The following is a 14,275-nucleotide window of genomic DNA, read 5'->3' as shown; positions in this document are numbered from 1 at the left end:
TTTGGTGTGAAATTCATCCGGAGATTTATTTTTTTTATTTTTATTTTAATTCCATTTATATCTCGCCCTTCTCCGAAGACTCAGGGCGGCTTACAAGCTTAGCAGTAGCCTTCATTCTATGTATATGCCTGCTTATTAGGGCTTTCACACACCTCCCAAGCGGCATTATTACAAAGTCAGCTTAATTGCCCCCAACAATCTGGGTCCTCATTTTACCTACCTGGGAAGGATGGAAGGCTGAGTCAACCTTGAGCCTGGTGGGACTCGAACCTGCACTAATTGCAGGCAGCTGGTGTTACTTAAGGAGGCATTAGGCCACTGCTCCACCAAGGCTTTGCTTTCCCCTGGCTTTGCTTTCCCCTGAAAATGTCTACGGGAAGTCTTGACTAAATCCATAGTAAACACGCCTTGGCGCACGGAAGAAAGACGCTGGACTGCTGAGAAAGGAGTGAATCGCTCCCATTTTTTCTCAACCCCCCCCCCCTCAGATCGAATCAGACCTCTCGTTGGAATTTGCAACACAGCCCATAGGCGTGCTTGTAAAAACAAGAGGGTGACCTTTCTAAATTACTGTAGCAACCCAAGGAGTTCAGGAAGATGGTCTGATGTCTATGCTGGGTGCTCTGTGGTATTGGTTGTGTGGATGAAATTAGAAGCAGGGGCGTCTCACAGCTCCAGGGATGGAGACAGAGTGTCGAATTCCCCTCGCTCCCCCCCTCTAGAAAATCATGTTCATCAAAAGCCCAGCAGGCGAAGGAATTGAAGAATGTTCTTCCTGCTGCTTGCAGTTCCAGTTCTCCCTGGAATCCCTTTTAGGTGCAAATTGCATTTTAAAAAAAGCGTGCCTTAATTTCAATCACATCATCATTAAGGTCTCATTAATTTGGGCCTCACTCTGTTTTTCCAGAAGTTTTGTTAGCGTAATGACTTCAAGGACATCTCTACTGCTTCCCAAACTTGACGAGTTGAGAGGAAGATAAATTAGATTACAGACAGAAGCTTTTCCAGGGCATGCTTTTTTGCATTACAGGTATACTTGCCTTTGATTTAATATGGCTTCCTTCCTTCCTTCCTTCCTTCCTTCCTTCCTTCCTTCCTTCCTTCCTTCCTTCCTTCCTTCCTTCCTTCCTGCCTTCCATCCATCCATCCATCCATCCATCCATCCATCCATCCATCCATCCATAATCCAGCTTGCTATCATGTAGCTAATAACCAGGAGCTCTATCAACTGCATTTGTTAGCAAGTGAGATCCACTTATCTTATGAATTACAGCTCGTTCACTCATTCTTTCTTTCATTTTCTCATTCATAGATACGAAGAGGCTCTTAGTTACCAAGGAAAGGAGAGAAGGACATACAACACACATAAAGGACTCCTTTGATGATACTTAGAGCAGATGACTTCTAGGGCAAAATGCAACAGATGTAAGGAACCGGGCAATCTCTTCTTAGCTTTTTTTTCATAGGTTTGGCAAAATGCTTGTCAAGGGCTGATGCTATGCTGGTCATTCATCATCTGAATCAGTTCACAGGTGCGCCTTTGGGCGTAGAACCCAAAATATGTGGTGCTGAATGCCCTAGTGAATTGTTGTTGTTGTTAGTAGCTGCGAAGTCATGTCCGTCCCATCGCGACCCCATGGACAACGTTCCTCCAGGCCTTCCTGTCCTCTACCATCTTCTAGAGTCCATTTAAGCTCATGCCTACTGCTTCAGTGACTCCATCCAGCCACCTCATTCTCTGTCATCTCCTTCTTCTCTTGCCCTCAATCTTTCCCAGCATTAGGCTCTTCTCCAGTGAGTCCTTCCTTCTCATTAGGTGGCCAAAGTATTTGAGTTTCAGCTTCAGGATCTGGCCTTCTAAAGAGCAGTCACGGTTGATCTCCTCTTAATCTTAATTCCTAGTGAATAGGGAGGTCCATATAAGCCTCTCCCTCGATGCTGGTACTTTGAGGTTCTGCTTTTTGATAATGCTAAGAGATCTAGCTTCAGCTCTGTGGCTATGTTCGCCATCAGTCATCACCCAATTGACTTAGGCACCTAGAACTCAAAATTCCTTTTTGTGTGTGGTTTTTAGAGAAACCTCTCAGTCTGACCATGATTGTTAAACACTGAGAGTGCATTCTGAGGTGGGAACAAGACAAAAATAATCATATAACCGCTAGAGCAAAACCATATCACAATACTGCTTCCCTCAACACCCTTCTAAGCCATGATTGCTGTGTTTGCACATCATGGTAAGCCAAAACAAGCACATCATGCTACAACTTAATGGAATAACAGAATAACAAAATAAAAGAGTTGGAAGGGAGGTCATCTAGTCCAACCCCCTGCTCAGGAGGAAACCCTATACCATTTCAGGTAAATGGCTGTCCAGTCTCCTCTTAAAAACTTCCAGTGTTGGAGCATTCACCGCTTCTGGAGGCAGGTGGTTCCACTGGTTAATTGTTCTCACTGTCAGGAAGTTTCTCCTTAGTTCTAGGTTGCTTCTCTCCTTGACTAGTTTCCATCCATTGCTTCTTGTCCTGCCTTCAGGCGCTTTGGAGAATAGCTTGACTCCCTCTTCTTTGGGGCAGCCCCTGAGATATTAGAAGACTGCTATCATGTCACCCCTCAGCCTTCTCTTCATTAAACTAGACATACCCAATTCCAGCAACCGTTCCCTATATGTTTTAGCCTCCAGTCTCCCAATCATCTTTGTTGCCCTTCTCTGTACCCTTTCTAGAGTCTCGACATCTTTTTTACATCGTGGTGACCAAAACTGGATGCAGTATTCCAAGTGTGGCCTTACCAAAGCATTGTAAAGTGGTATTAGTACTTCACTTGATCTTGATTCTATCCCTCTGTTAATGCAGCCTAGCACTGTGTTGGATTTTTTGGCAGCTGCAGCACACGGCTGGCTCATATTTAAGTGATTGTCTACTAGGACTCCGAGATCCCTCTCATAGTTGCTACTATTGAGCAAGGTACCCCCTATACTATACCTGTGCATTTGATTTTTCCTGCCTAAATGTAGAACCTTACTTTTTTCACCATTGAATTTCATTTTGTTAGATAGCGCCCAGTGTTCGACTTGTGTGGAAGCTTGCATCGTTCGCTGGGACAGTTGTCAAAGGCAATTTTGAAAGGCTGCCCCAAGGAAGCCATGCCTTTGAAATGTTGTACGAAGGAGGCGCAATGAACTACACGTTCACATTGTGAAAAAAAAACCCACAGAAAAAGTGAGTTTTCTAGACTTGGGGCATTGTACAGAAGGATGAATTTTGAAAAAAAAACCACCCTTTTGCCAGATTAATTCTGAAGAGAGAGTTCTTTTTATCTCAGCCGCAGCTTTACAAGCTGATCTCATGCACACTAAATTCTTTTAAAAAAAGAAAATAAAGGAAGAAAAAAGGCAAGGGCAAGCTACTTCTAAAGCTGTTGCCCAGAAAATTGCAGAGGTCAGTCTAGGGTAGTTAGCAGGAGTCAGCCCTAATTCAAAGTCACCACCCACACAAACACACGCATACAAATGGAACAAATCAATCTTCTGTGGAGATCTCTAAGGACAGTCCCACCCTGGTTCCCCAAAAGCCTAAGGCTACCTCTGTTCCTTGGGTAACATCCAATTTCTTTGGGTTTCACTAGTGAGGAATTTTTATATCCATTGTTTGCTGTTGGAGTAACCCAACTACTGTTGGTAGCCAACGCTACCATCAGCAGTAATAGTATTGCTAAGGCAGAGATACGAGAAGAAAATATGTATGGTTGGTTCTGCCAGCTGCTATAATTACCCAGATGTTTCTCATCACCCAGAAGCCTAATTTAAACCACAAAACAGAATTGGAGCAATAACAGCTCTTACTGGATTCAATCAAATCTCTAAGAGATGGGTACATTTTCCTGAGATGATTCGGTGCATATACAGTAGGTGTACATGCAACTAAAACTTCACACAGGACAACTGAGATGCCGAGACCACATCATAGTTCACACACAGAAATGTCTTCTATGTACAAATTTGCTAGCCTATGCAATTTGGATCTCTGTTCCATAAGGATTCTACTACATACAGTGAAGACCTTGGTCGGTAGATCTTGTAAGGCCAAAGAGAGAAGGAGAACTTCAACTAGAACAACAACTGTCATCCTCCATGGAAAGCATGTGCAGCCATATGTAGTTGCAAATATATTTCAACAATTACAGACAACGGGAGCTTGGGCAGCAGAATCTCAGGGGTCAAAACTCAACAAAAGCCAACCTGTGTTAGCACCATGGAAACTTTGGCAAAATGAATAAGCCAGGTCACAAACCAAAGGCCCTGTTTGTAAGAAGACATTCAGGAAGGTGGAGATATGACAACAAGAGAAGAGGTTTCTCTTCTCCAGACCACCACAGCTAAACTAGAACAAAACAGAAGTGGAGCCGGTAGCCAATTCCAACAACGCAATTGCATCTGCCTTAAGACAGGTAAAAACTGAGCTTCTAAATATTTGCAAACGGACAAACATTTCACTCTAGTAGCAAAAGCAGTCCTGTGTGCTCACACTGCGGTATTGTGAGAAGATCGATCCAAATAAATTTGTTGGGAATGGTTTCAATTTCCCCTTTTGATTTAGTTTCTGCAATGACACTCTTTGGTTGTCTTATTCATAATATTGGAACGACGACGTTTGTGCACCTCCATTGAAACAAATGCTAATCCCAGCAACATCCCAGTAAATGCTTGTTAAAACTGCAACCCAAGAGTAGGGCAAAGCACATGCAGGCTGGTTTGTTGAGTCTTTCTGGCAAAGTTAGCCCATAACAACCCATGGGTGATCCTTTTATCAAAACTTCTCATCAAGTGCTCCTTGGAATTACAATAAGTTCTCATCTGGTCTGCTTTGGACATCTGGTTAAACCAAAAGCATGTTTGTATTTTAGTGATTTGAGTAGAAGTAGTAGGGTTTTTTAAGGGTCAAAAATCTAATGGGCATAAAAAAAAATTCAATTAATGCTAGTTCTTGTTATCAGTAAATAGAAGGCCAGAAGGTGGCTAATTGCCTACCTTGATCTTCTCAAGGCATCTTCATCTGGATCTTGCACTGCAGATGAGAAATTGGTAATGTTAGAAGGAGAAGCATCAAGGAAGACGTTTGAATGGAGAATGAAACCTTACTACAGTTTGTGGAGAAGAACTACATCTTACTCTCACGAGGACAGGCTTACTCTATAGAGGAAATCTACCGGAATCTCTCAGCATCGTTCATTTTATCTAGAAAGTATCCATGCCTTCCAGTTTAGATTATGGTCATATTTCCCAATGGAACTTCCCAATGGAATGGGGGACAAAGCAGGTGTCATATTCATTCTATAGCTAAGGCCATTGTATCACAGTTTTCAAAGAGAAGTTTTAATTTGAATCCTCTCTGCATTTTCCGTCTTGCTTTGTCAATCTCAAAAGTTTTCCCCCAAATAGGATTTTAGGAAAGTGGATTTATACTGGTATTATTGTCACAGATTCCCTGATATTTGATCTGACCAATCCCAAAGCAGGGAGTGTTTAATAATTGTGAAAAATAAGAATAAGCTGAATGGCAGGAGGGCTGTTTTGCTTTTCACTCATGAGAGTTGGTGATAAATTCATTCTTTAGCAACAGATGGTTGATTGACAATGCTGTTCATCTGGAATGCAAAACCATGTTTAATCCAGACAGCCCTACAAAAAGTGGATTATTTGGAGGCTTGGCTGTGAACTTTCAGAGCAGAGTCCAGCATGAGCCTTGGTTGAGCAGTGGGCTAATGCCTCCTTAAGTAACACCAGCTGCCTGCAATTAGTGCAGGTTCAAGTCCCATCAGGCTCAGGGTTGACTCAGCCTTCCATCCTTCCGAGGTAGGTAAAATGAGGACCCAGATTGTTGGGGGCAATTAAGCTGACTTTGTAATAATGCCGCTTTGGGGGGGGGCTAATAAGCAGGCATATACATAGAATGAAGGCTATTGCTAAGCACATTGATTTGTGCTTTAGATTGTAAGCCACCCTGAGTCTTCGGAGAAGGGCGGGATATAAATGGGATTTTTTTTAAAAAAGGATATTGCATTGGTCTTAAAAACCTCTGCAACTTATTGTAGCCACCGCTAATATCATGACTTAGTTTGACATTTGGAATCTTATTGTTGCATCGGAGCATGCTTCAGTCTGTATGAACTGCTATTGTTTTGATTTGGAAGACTCTCTTCCCTTGACTCTTTTCTGATCTAATTTCAGCATAGATTTTTTTTACCCCTGCACAGTATAGACACAAAGGTCAAGATGATGCTACCTAGGTCTTCTTAGTTGGGCTGAGAAGTGACCTTCAGCCAGTTCTCCTGAACTCTTCAGAATGTTAGGTCATGATCTTCTGAAGTGTTACATATTTGGCCCAGTAGGTACTATAAAGCCTTCAGTCATCTTTTTGATAGACTTCAGTGTCAGAAGAAGGCAGAAGGAACCAGTTATCTACACTTCTGAAAATGAGTGACATCAAATATGGGTAAAACCAAACTATATCCTGAAATTTTAAGAAGCTCAAAAGAAGGGGATCTTCCTATCCTCTCTCGTCTTCACCTACTCCCAAGCCTCTTCCAAGTGTCTGGTGACTTGTTGAGCAAGGAGAATCACACCAAGTTTGGTGGATCACTTCTTGATTTGAGGCAATTCCTTTATCTTATAGGACTTTTCTATGTCTGCACCAGGAATCTGCAATGGTTTAGGGCAGGGGTGTCAAACTCACAACGTCACGTGATGTGTCACGACGTATTGTGACTTTTTTTTTGCCATTGCTGGCAATGGGGTGGGCGTCGTTTCGCTATGATGCATCCGGCCCGTGGGCCAGCAGTTTGATACCCCTGGTTTAGGGGGACTATTTAAGGGAGAACCCAGAATGTTGTAGAGAGGAGGCAGAATGAGAAACACAAGTTTGTAAATTTGCTTCACATTGCCTTAGCTTAGGAGCGAGGGCTAAATCTTTAATTCGGATGCTTGCTTGATAGTAATATTTCAGCCCTAATCACTGTTTTTGAGTTGAACAGTTCAGAAGGTTATTGTGGTAGGACAAAAAATGACCTTGATGAGAATTCATTATGATCAGGTAGACAAGGAATCGATTCCTGAAAAATCAACAGAGTTGTTTTCCCATTCACACGAGACCAGAACCTCATTTTGAATCTTCTTTTGTTGTGTTTGTTTACAAGGACATTGTCATGATCTATAGAGTCAATCAAGCCAAGTCAAATCATATCAAATATTTAATACGGTCATAGACCAGCGCAGTTCTATAGATAGGTTTTCTGCCCAAATTATGGTGTGTGGTTGTGTACTACCTTGCAGAACACAGATTTTGCTGTTCCAATGATCACTACTATAAAATCTAGGCTCGATATTGTGATATTTTGAAGGACTGCACTTGAAATTTTGATTATCTGAATGCCACAAAATAGAATACAAAAATGTTTTAAAATAAAGAGAGTAAAACCCTGGGCGTACAGTTCCCCGTTTAAATGAAAGCAACAATTTTTAAATTAGGATTTCACCCTCAAATAACAACATAAATTGTATCCAATGCAGTCTCGGCAATTGACTTCATTTACATCATTTGCCTCAGTCGATGCAAATGATGCAAATGAATGCAAATGACACAATTACATCAATTATGTCACTCCATTGTGACAATGTACCTCAGTTATGTAATTATGCAAATGCTGTAAATTACTTCAAGTTTCCTGTGGGAGGGAACCGATGTGTCTCGGAAACATTCTATCTCAAACTGCCTATTTCTATCTACTTTCCATTGTCATCTCTTCATGAATGTATGGCACTTTCATTGCAAGAACTACATTCTTACAAAATACTTTCAGCATTCAACCGCTAACTCAATCAAAACTCCTTGGTAGTCTTGTCGCAATCACAATACTTGTTTCTAAGTTGTCTTTGGACGTTAAAAGATCTCTGCCTCCTTTCTCTCTGGGCCGAGAAGGCCTCAACAGCTCTGACCGAAGTCACCTAGTGTCCGAAGTTGTGTCCTGTGCTCCAGTTGCAACTTCTCTAACAGAAAATCCTGCTTTGTCTCCAACAATTTTCTTGGAGAAAAAGATAGGCAAGATGGATTTGAGTATTTCCACAAGACAGTTGATGATGCAAAGTTGGTTGCAGTCTGGGCAAAACTGGGATGTTTGTGAGGTAATTCGAACTTTCTAGGAGGGGTTAAGTGACTGGATCAATGCTGTTTTTGATGTTTTCACAATATTCTAATGTTCTATTGAGCCAATTAAGTATATTGTGTGAACAGGACTACTATGTGCAATTTCATCCAGCCTCAGAAGTGTTACAGAGAAAGTAAGATGGTGGTATGGGGTCCTTGGGGCTCTGTGACCTTGGTTGTTTCCTTGCAGATGTTTCATTACCAGACTAGGTAACATCCTCAGTGCTAGAAGGGAGTTAACACTGAAGATGTTACCTACTCTGTTGATGGAACGTCTGCAAGGAAATAACCAAGCTCAGAGAGCACCAAGGACTCTACAGTTCAACCCTGAGCTACACATATGGTCTTCTATAAGATGGTGGTAATCCAACAGTTCTTGCTTCCTCTCAACCTGCCACCACTCCTTCTTCTCTACCATCTTTGCTTCTCTACCTGAGGCTGGCATTTGCTTCTGTGGGAGGACAAACAAGGTGGTTGATGGTGCCAATGAAAGGCAATCTCAACAATGCCCTTTCAGATCTGGTAGCGATTCACAGGGAATTACAAACAAAAGTGGCCGTTCCTTAAAAACTGTAATTCAGCTTTTCTTTGAAACTGAGGATTTGCCTTCTTCCTCCTTCTCTTTATGACAACAAACTCTCTCCCCCCGCCCCCATTCTTTCCCCCAGTGGGGGCTACAATAGCACTTCTGGCTGACATCTTCAGGGACTTCTTGAAAAGTTGCACTGCCTTCATATTCTGTGATAGTGTTCCATTTCTCTTGCAACACTACAATGGTGTTCTCATTTCTGTCGTGCAGTAGTTCTGAACCACTAAATAAATACCTGGTTATGTGGCAAGATATAAATATTGCAGAATACAACCTGAAAAAGTATAATAAATTGGAGGGACCCAAAGGCTCTCCTAAGATTATTGCCCCTTAGAGTTAAGGATTCAGTAAAAGGATTTTAATTTTATAACAAAGACCTGGAGGCTTAACCTAGGTCCTAGAGAAGACTATCTATCTATCTATCTATCTATCTATCTATCTATCTATCTATCTATCTATCTATCTATCTATCTATCTATCTATCTATCTATCTATCACCTATCTATCTATCTATCATCTCTCTCTCTCTCTCTCTCTCTCTCTCTCTCATTTCTTTCTTTCCTTTCTTTCTTCCTACTCTATCTTCTATTATCTATCATTATCACCTATCTCTCTCTTTCTTTCTTTCTTTCTTTCTTTCTTTCTTTCTTTCTTTCTTTCTTCCTACTCTATCTTCTATTATCTATCATCTATCACCTATTTATCTCTGTCTATCTATCTATCTATCTATCTATCTATCTATCTATCTATCTATCTATCTATCTATTCTCTCTCTCTCTCTCTCTCTCTCATTTCTTTCTTTCCTTTCTTTCTTCCTACTCTATCTTCTATTATCTATCATTATCACCTATCTCTCTCTTTCTTTCTTTCTTTCTTTCTTTCTTTCTTTCTTTCTTTCTTTCTTTCTTTCTTTCTTTCTTTCTCTTTCTTTCTTTCTTTCTTTCTTTCTTTCTTTCTTTCTTTCTTTCTTTCTTTCTTTCTTTCTTTCTTTCTTTCTTCCTACTCTATCTATCTTCTATTATCTATCATCTATCACCTATTTATCTCTGTTTATCTATCTATCTATCTATCTATCTATCTATCTATCTATCTATCTATCTATGTAAATTTTTTACATAAAAAATTTACACATATAAGAGCTGTCACTGTTGTGACTACTGCCTGTCGATGGCCTTTGGTTAGGCTGAAACAGGAAATAAAGATTTGTCCCATGTTTGGGGCCTAGCAAGGTAATCTAAATAGTTAACAAGCATTTAACACTATCTATCTATCTATATCTTTTTCTTTCTCTCTCTCTCTTTTCCTTCCTTCCTTCCTTCCTTCCTTCCTTCCTTCCTTCCTTCCTTCCTTCCTTCCTTCCTTCCTTCCTTCCTTCCTTCCTTCCTTCCTTCCTTCCTTCCTCCCTTCTCTATCTATCTTCTATTATCTACCATCTATCACCCATTTATCTTTCTCTCTCTCTGTATGTCTTTCTGTTTGTCTGCCCATCTGTTTATCTTTCTTGGTGTGTGTGTGTGTGTGTGTGTGTGTGTGTGTGTGTGTGTGTGTGTGTAAGCAAGCAAGCACCGATAGCTGATACCCAACGGAGTGAGGAGAAAGGAAGGTTTTCCACGAAAGAGGTGAACTGGGCATCCCAGCCGGACTTACTGTACTCCGTTCCTGTCATCTGAGCAAGGATTCGGAAGGACTTTGACTGCAAGTGGGAAGATCGACGGCTCCAGTCATCCATCTCATCTTCAGGTTTGTTCTGAGTTTTAAGCACAGCCTGATAGACTGGAGAGGCACTGTCTACATGAGGATCTTTAACAGGAAGGTTACTGCAATGCAGAAAGTAACATGCACTGTAACATGGCTAATGAGATCGGGCCCGCCCTCCCCCCTCCATCATCCTGCCTGGCGTTTAGCCTCGGATCCACAATTTCTTCTCCTTAGCCACAGAAACGAGGCGCTCATTTGTGAAACAAGCAGATACAAGGAAGCCATGATGCAAAGTTGCCTTTCTCTTCACAGGAAGGGTGGAGACTTATCGTTATCTAGAACGCGTGTCGCGCAAAGGGAAGTAATCTGGGTAGGACACCTCTTCACCCCATCGGACAAGTAAAATTTACCAGCTCATTTATCTGCCTGGCTCGCAACTTTCTGAAATATTTCAACCGTCATAGCAGTTCAGAGACTGGCACAGGATTACTCAAAGTTCCGGGAAGCTGCTGACCTTTTTTCCGCCACTTAGACAAGGACTGAGTTAAAAATTGGAACTTTTCCAGGAAGTAGATGATCTTCCCAAAGCCTTTTCAGCAAGAGAACGCTGCCAAGACTTTACAATCTCATCAGCTCCCTCCTCCTTGGCACCGACTTTACAATCTCATCAGCTCCCTCCTCCTTGGCACCGCTTGGAGTAGGAAGTGTGATTTGAATATTGCATCTGATTGGTGTTTTTGATAGGCCTTGACAATGAGTTCTGTAATGAAAAGGCTTTCTGTATTGGGTTAAGACTACTCTTCTCTTCTTCTGATTTGTGGTGTCCCTACCAAATGCTTACCCCATCATGGATCCAGTGAAGTATGTTGTCTGGATAGGACTTCCATGTGACTGTTTATGAGGTTTCAGGATTTGTAGACCAGCAGAGATCACAGTGTGAAGCCACATCTGTGCAGGATACCTTTATGTGAAACTATCACTAGCACATGATCCTAAGAGGTTGAGTAGAGTTATATTGAGTGGACTTCCTAGGCTTACATCTTTATGGTTGCTTCAAGGACCGGGTATGGAGATTGAGATTCAATGCCACTTTTCATTTCATAATTCCCACTGTCCTTCATGATTTTTGCCCTCCATGGACAATAACATGCCTCTTCTGCCACCTCCCCAATATATAGCAGTCTCCCATTACAACTGAACAACTGATCAGATATACACCAAAAGTCAGTCAGCTACTTCTGAAATCCATAGCAAAAGCCATAGGGAGGTTGGTCCAGGTCCATGTTGGCTAGAAATGAGAGCAGCTTAACTGTAACACTTAGAAATCATAGAGGTGGGAGAACAATTGAACAATTTGAAAGAAAACTATCCTCAATAGTAATGTTTTCACCAAGAAAGCATCATCAACCCACCCATAACAGTCTCAGGATGACACATTGAATGACTTGGAGGAAAGGGTAATTTTCAATTTGCATCATCAAAACAGTGCAATGTTCACAAGCAAAGGATTAGATGAATGAAAAACGCCATCCAGCAAACCTGGTATTCGATTTTTATTGTGTATTGCCCTGTTCACCGCCCTGAGTCCTTCGGGAGAAGGGCGGTATAGAAATCAAATTATTAAATTAAATAAGAATGTTGGTGAATCCTACAGATGTTGGTGAAGCCTCATAAACTGCAGTCAAGTCAGTCAATTGGTTGATGGGAATCATATCATAGTTCAGGGGTAGGCAACCTTAGCTCTTTTATGACTCATGGACTTCAACTCCCAGAATTCCTGAGCCAGCATGGCTGGCTCAGGAATTCTGGGAGTTGAAGTCCATGAGTCATAAAAGAGCCAAGGTTTCCTACCCCTGTCATAGTTCAACAACATCTGGAGAGTCTTCTCATCACATGCCTTGCTGGAGCTATCATACGTATCTCATCTAGCATTCTAACAGTGGCCAAGCCAAATGTCTGTTGAAGCTCCCAAGCAGATAATGATTGTGACAGAATTCGCCATATCATTTCTCAGTATTGCAAAGTCTTGCCAAATATTGGCTCTGAACAATGATCATTCTTTGCTCCATGCATTTATCTAATCTGCCTTTAAACATGTCCTCCCCTTGTGTTGACAAATATTGAAGTTCTCCTCAAGAGAACTTTGCTTTGTTTATTATCGGCTGTTATTTTCTTAAGAGGATAATAGCCAACAATAGATGCCAGAAAGTTCCCCGTATTATTTCTATCACTGACAGTTGATTACTTCAGCTAGAGAGTTAATAACATCAGAGGTTACGTAGGGTGGGGGGAAAGTCCATATACTTGATGCAAATAGTAGAAATACATTTTAGAATTCTGGTCTGAGTACTGATTTTATGTCTGCTAGCACCAGAACATAAATTAACACACTGCATTAAATGTTCAAAATGTCTTCGAAGAAAAACAAGAAAGTCCAGTTGTCTCTTGAAAAAGCATCTTTGGGATAACCATGACCTGGATGGCTGAGAATCTCCACAGAGGAATATTTAATGCAGTGTGTTAAGCTATGTTCTGGTGCTAGCACACATAAAACCTATTAAGATTGACAGAAAACAACAATGCCTAAATGGAATTGTACTCAACTGAATCTGTGAACGTATAGTAAATCTTTCATAGGCGACATGGACACTATGTTGCCCAAGCAGGCCTGCAAGGGGAGCCGTGAATTGAGAAGGGAAAAAGGAAAAATGCATTTCTTGTGCAGCACAATATGAAAGGAGACGATGCTAATAAAAAAAAATAATAACCAGCCAGCTCAACAAATGAAAAAAAGAAAAAAGAAAACACACAAAAGTAAAGCAAACCGTATCAATGGTTGGAATGGAGGACAAAATATAACTAGTAATATCCGTGAAAATCCGCACAAATGTTGCATTTGCCCAGAGAGAGAGAGAGAGAGAGAGAGAGATCTCTGATGAAATTCCCGGGAAACTCATGGGGACAAAAAAGCAATTCTTGAATATAATCCAAAGTGGAAGAAAACACAATGAACATGTGGGTATCTCTAAGAACTGATCTTGTATCAAAACATCTCCTCGACACAAATAAGATTTGGTCCAGAGATGACCTTAAAGAAGTCTGATCTGGGAATGACCTTGGAATTGTGAACTCTCACATACCCTTTCTCCATTAACTCCCTTTCACGTCTTTTGATCAGGATTAAATGTAGACTCAGTCATATTTAAAACTGAAATTAGTGAGTGTTCTGTACCAGCCTGCTACCGGCCCTGCAGCAAAAGCAGGGACAACCCCTTTACAAACGGCAAGAGGCTGGAATAAAGCCTGCCAAATTTATTCACATAAAACAGAGCAAGACAAGACACCAACCATGAAACAGGAGCTAAGAAACCGGAACTATCCAAGCGGTTGCCTTCAGCAAACCAGCCCTCCCACACATTCCCCTTAAATACAGTTCAGGGCGTGGCCTCTCTCTGCCTCCTTCCGAGGTGCCCCATTGCTTTCCTCTGTTTACTCCTGATTGACTGCCTCCTGCGTCGGGCGTCCTTGAACAGGGCCAGCTGTGGGTCATCTTCATCCACGCTGTCAGGCTCACACAGCTGGGTCTGCGTCGTGACCAGATGAGAGGGGCCTGGCTGGGGGCTCTCATCAAGCTGTCCAATCCCCTCAGCAAGCTCTTCAACACCCCCCTCCTCCTCCTCTGAGTCGTCCGACCCAACTGCCGAACCCACAGGCTGACCCTGAATCACAACAGTGAGGGACAAGGTGATTCATCATTACATTTAAGTTTTGTGGATTTCAGCGAATTTTT

At 41.6% G+C, this 14,275-nt stretch overlaps 1 protein-coding gene across 1 annotated transcript in view; it reads right to left on the bottom strand.

Moving 5' to 3' along the window:
• LDB3 (LIM domain binding 3) overlaps positions 1 to 14,275 on the bottom strand; it is a 79,631-nt gene that overhangs the window by 2,036 nt on the left and 63,320 nt on the right. The window contains exons 6-7 of the mRNA XM_081329760.1: positions 10,435 to 10,604; positions 5,027 to 5,063 (exon numbers count right to left, since the gene is read on the bottom strand). Coding sequence (XP_081185886.1) covers positions 5,027 to 5,063; positions 10,435 to 10,604 — 207 coding nt within the window. The remainder of the gene's footprint in view (positions 1 to 5,026; positions 5,064 to 10,434; positions 10,605 to 14,275) is intronic.

This window comes from Vipera berus (assembly GCF_964194415.1).
Source record: "Vipera berus genome assembly, chromosome: 5".
NCBI classification, from domain to species: Eukaryota; Metazoa; Chordata; class Lepidosauria; order Squamata; family Viperidae; genus Vipera; species Vipera berus.
This window is presented reverse-complemented; position numbering and strand designations above follow the sequence as displayed.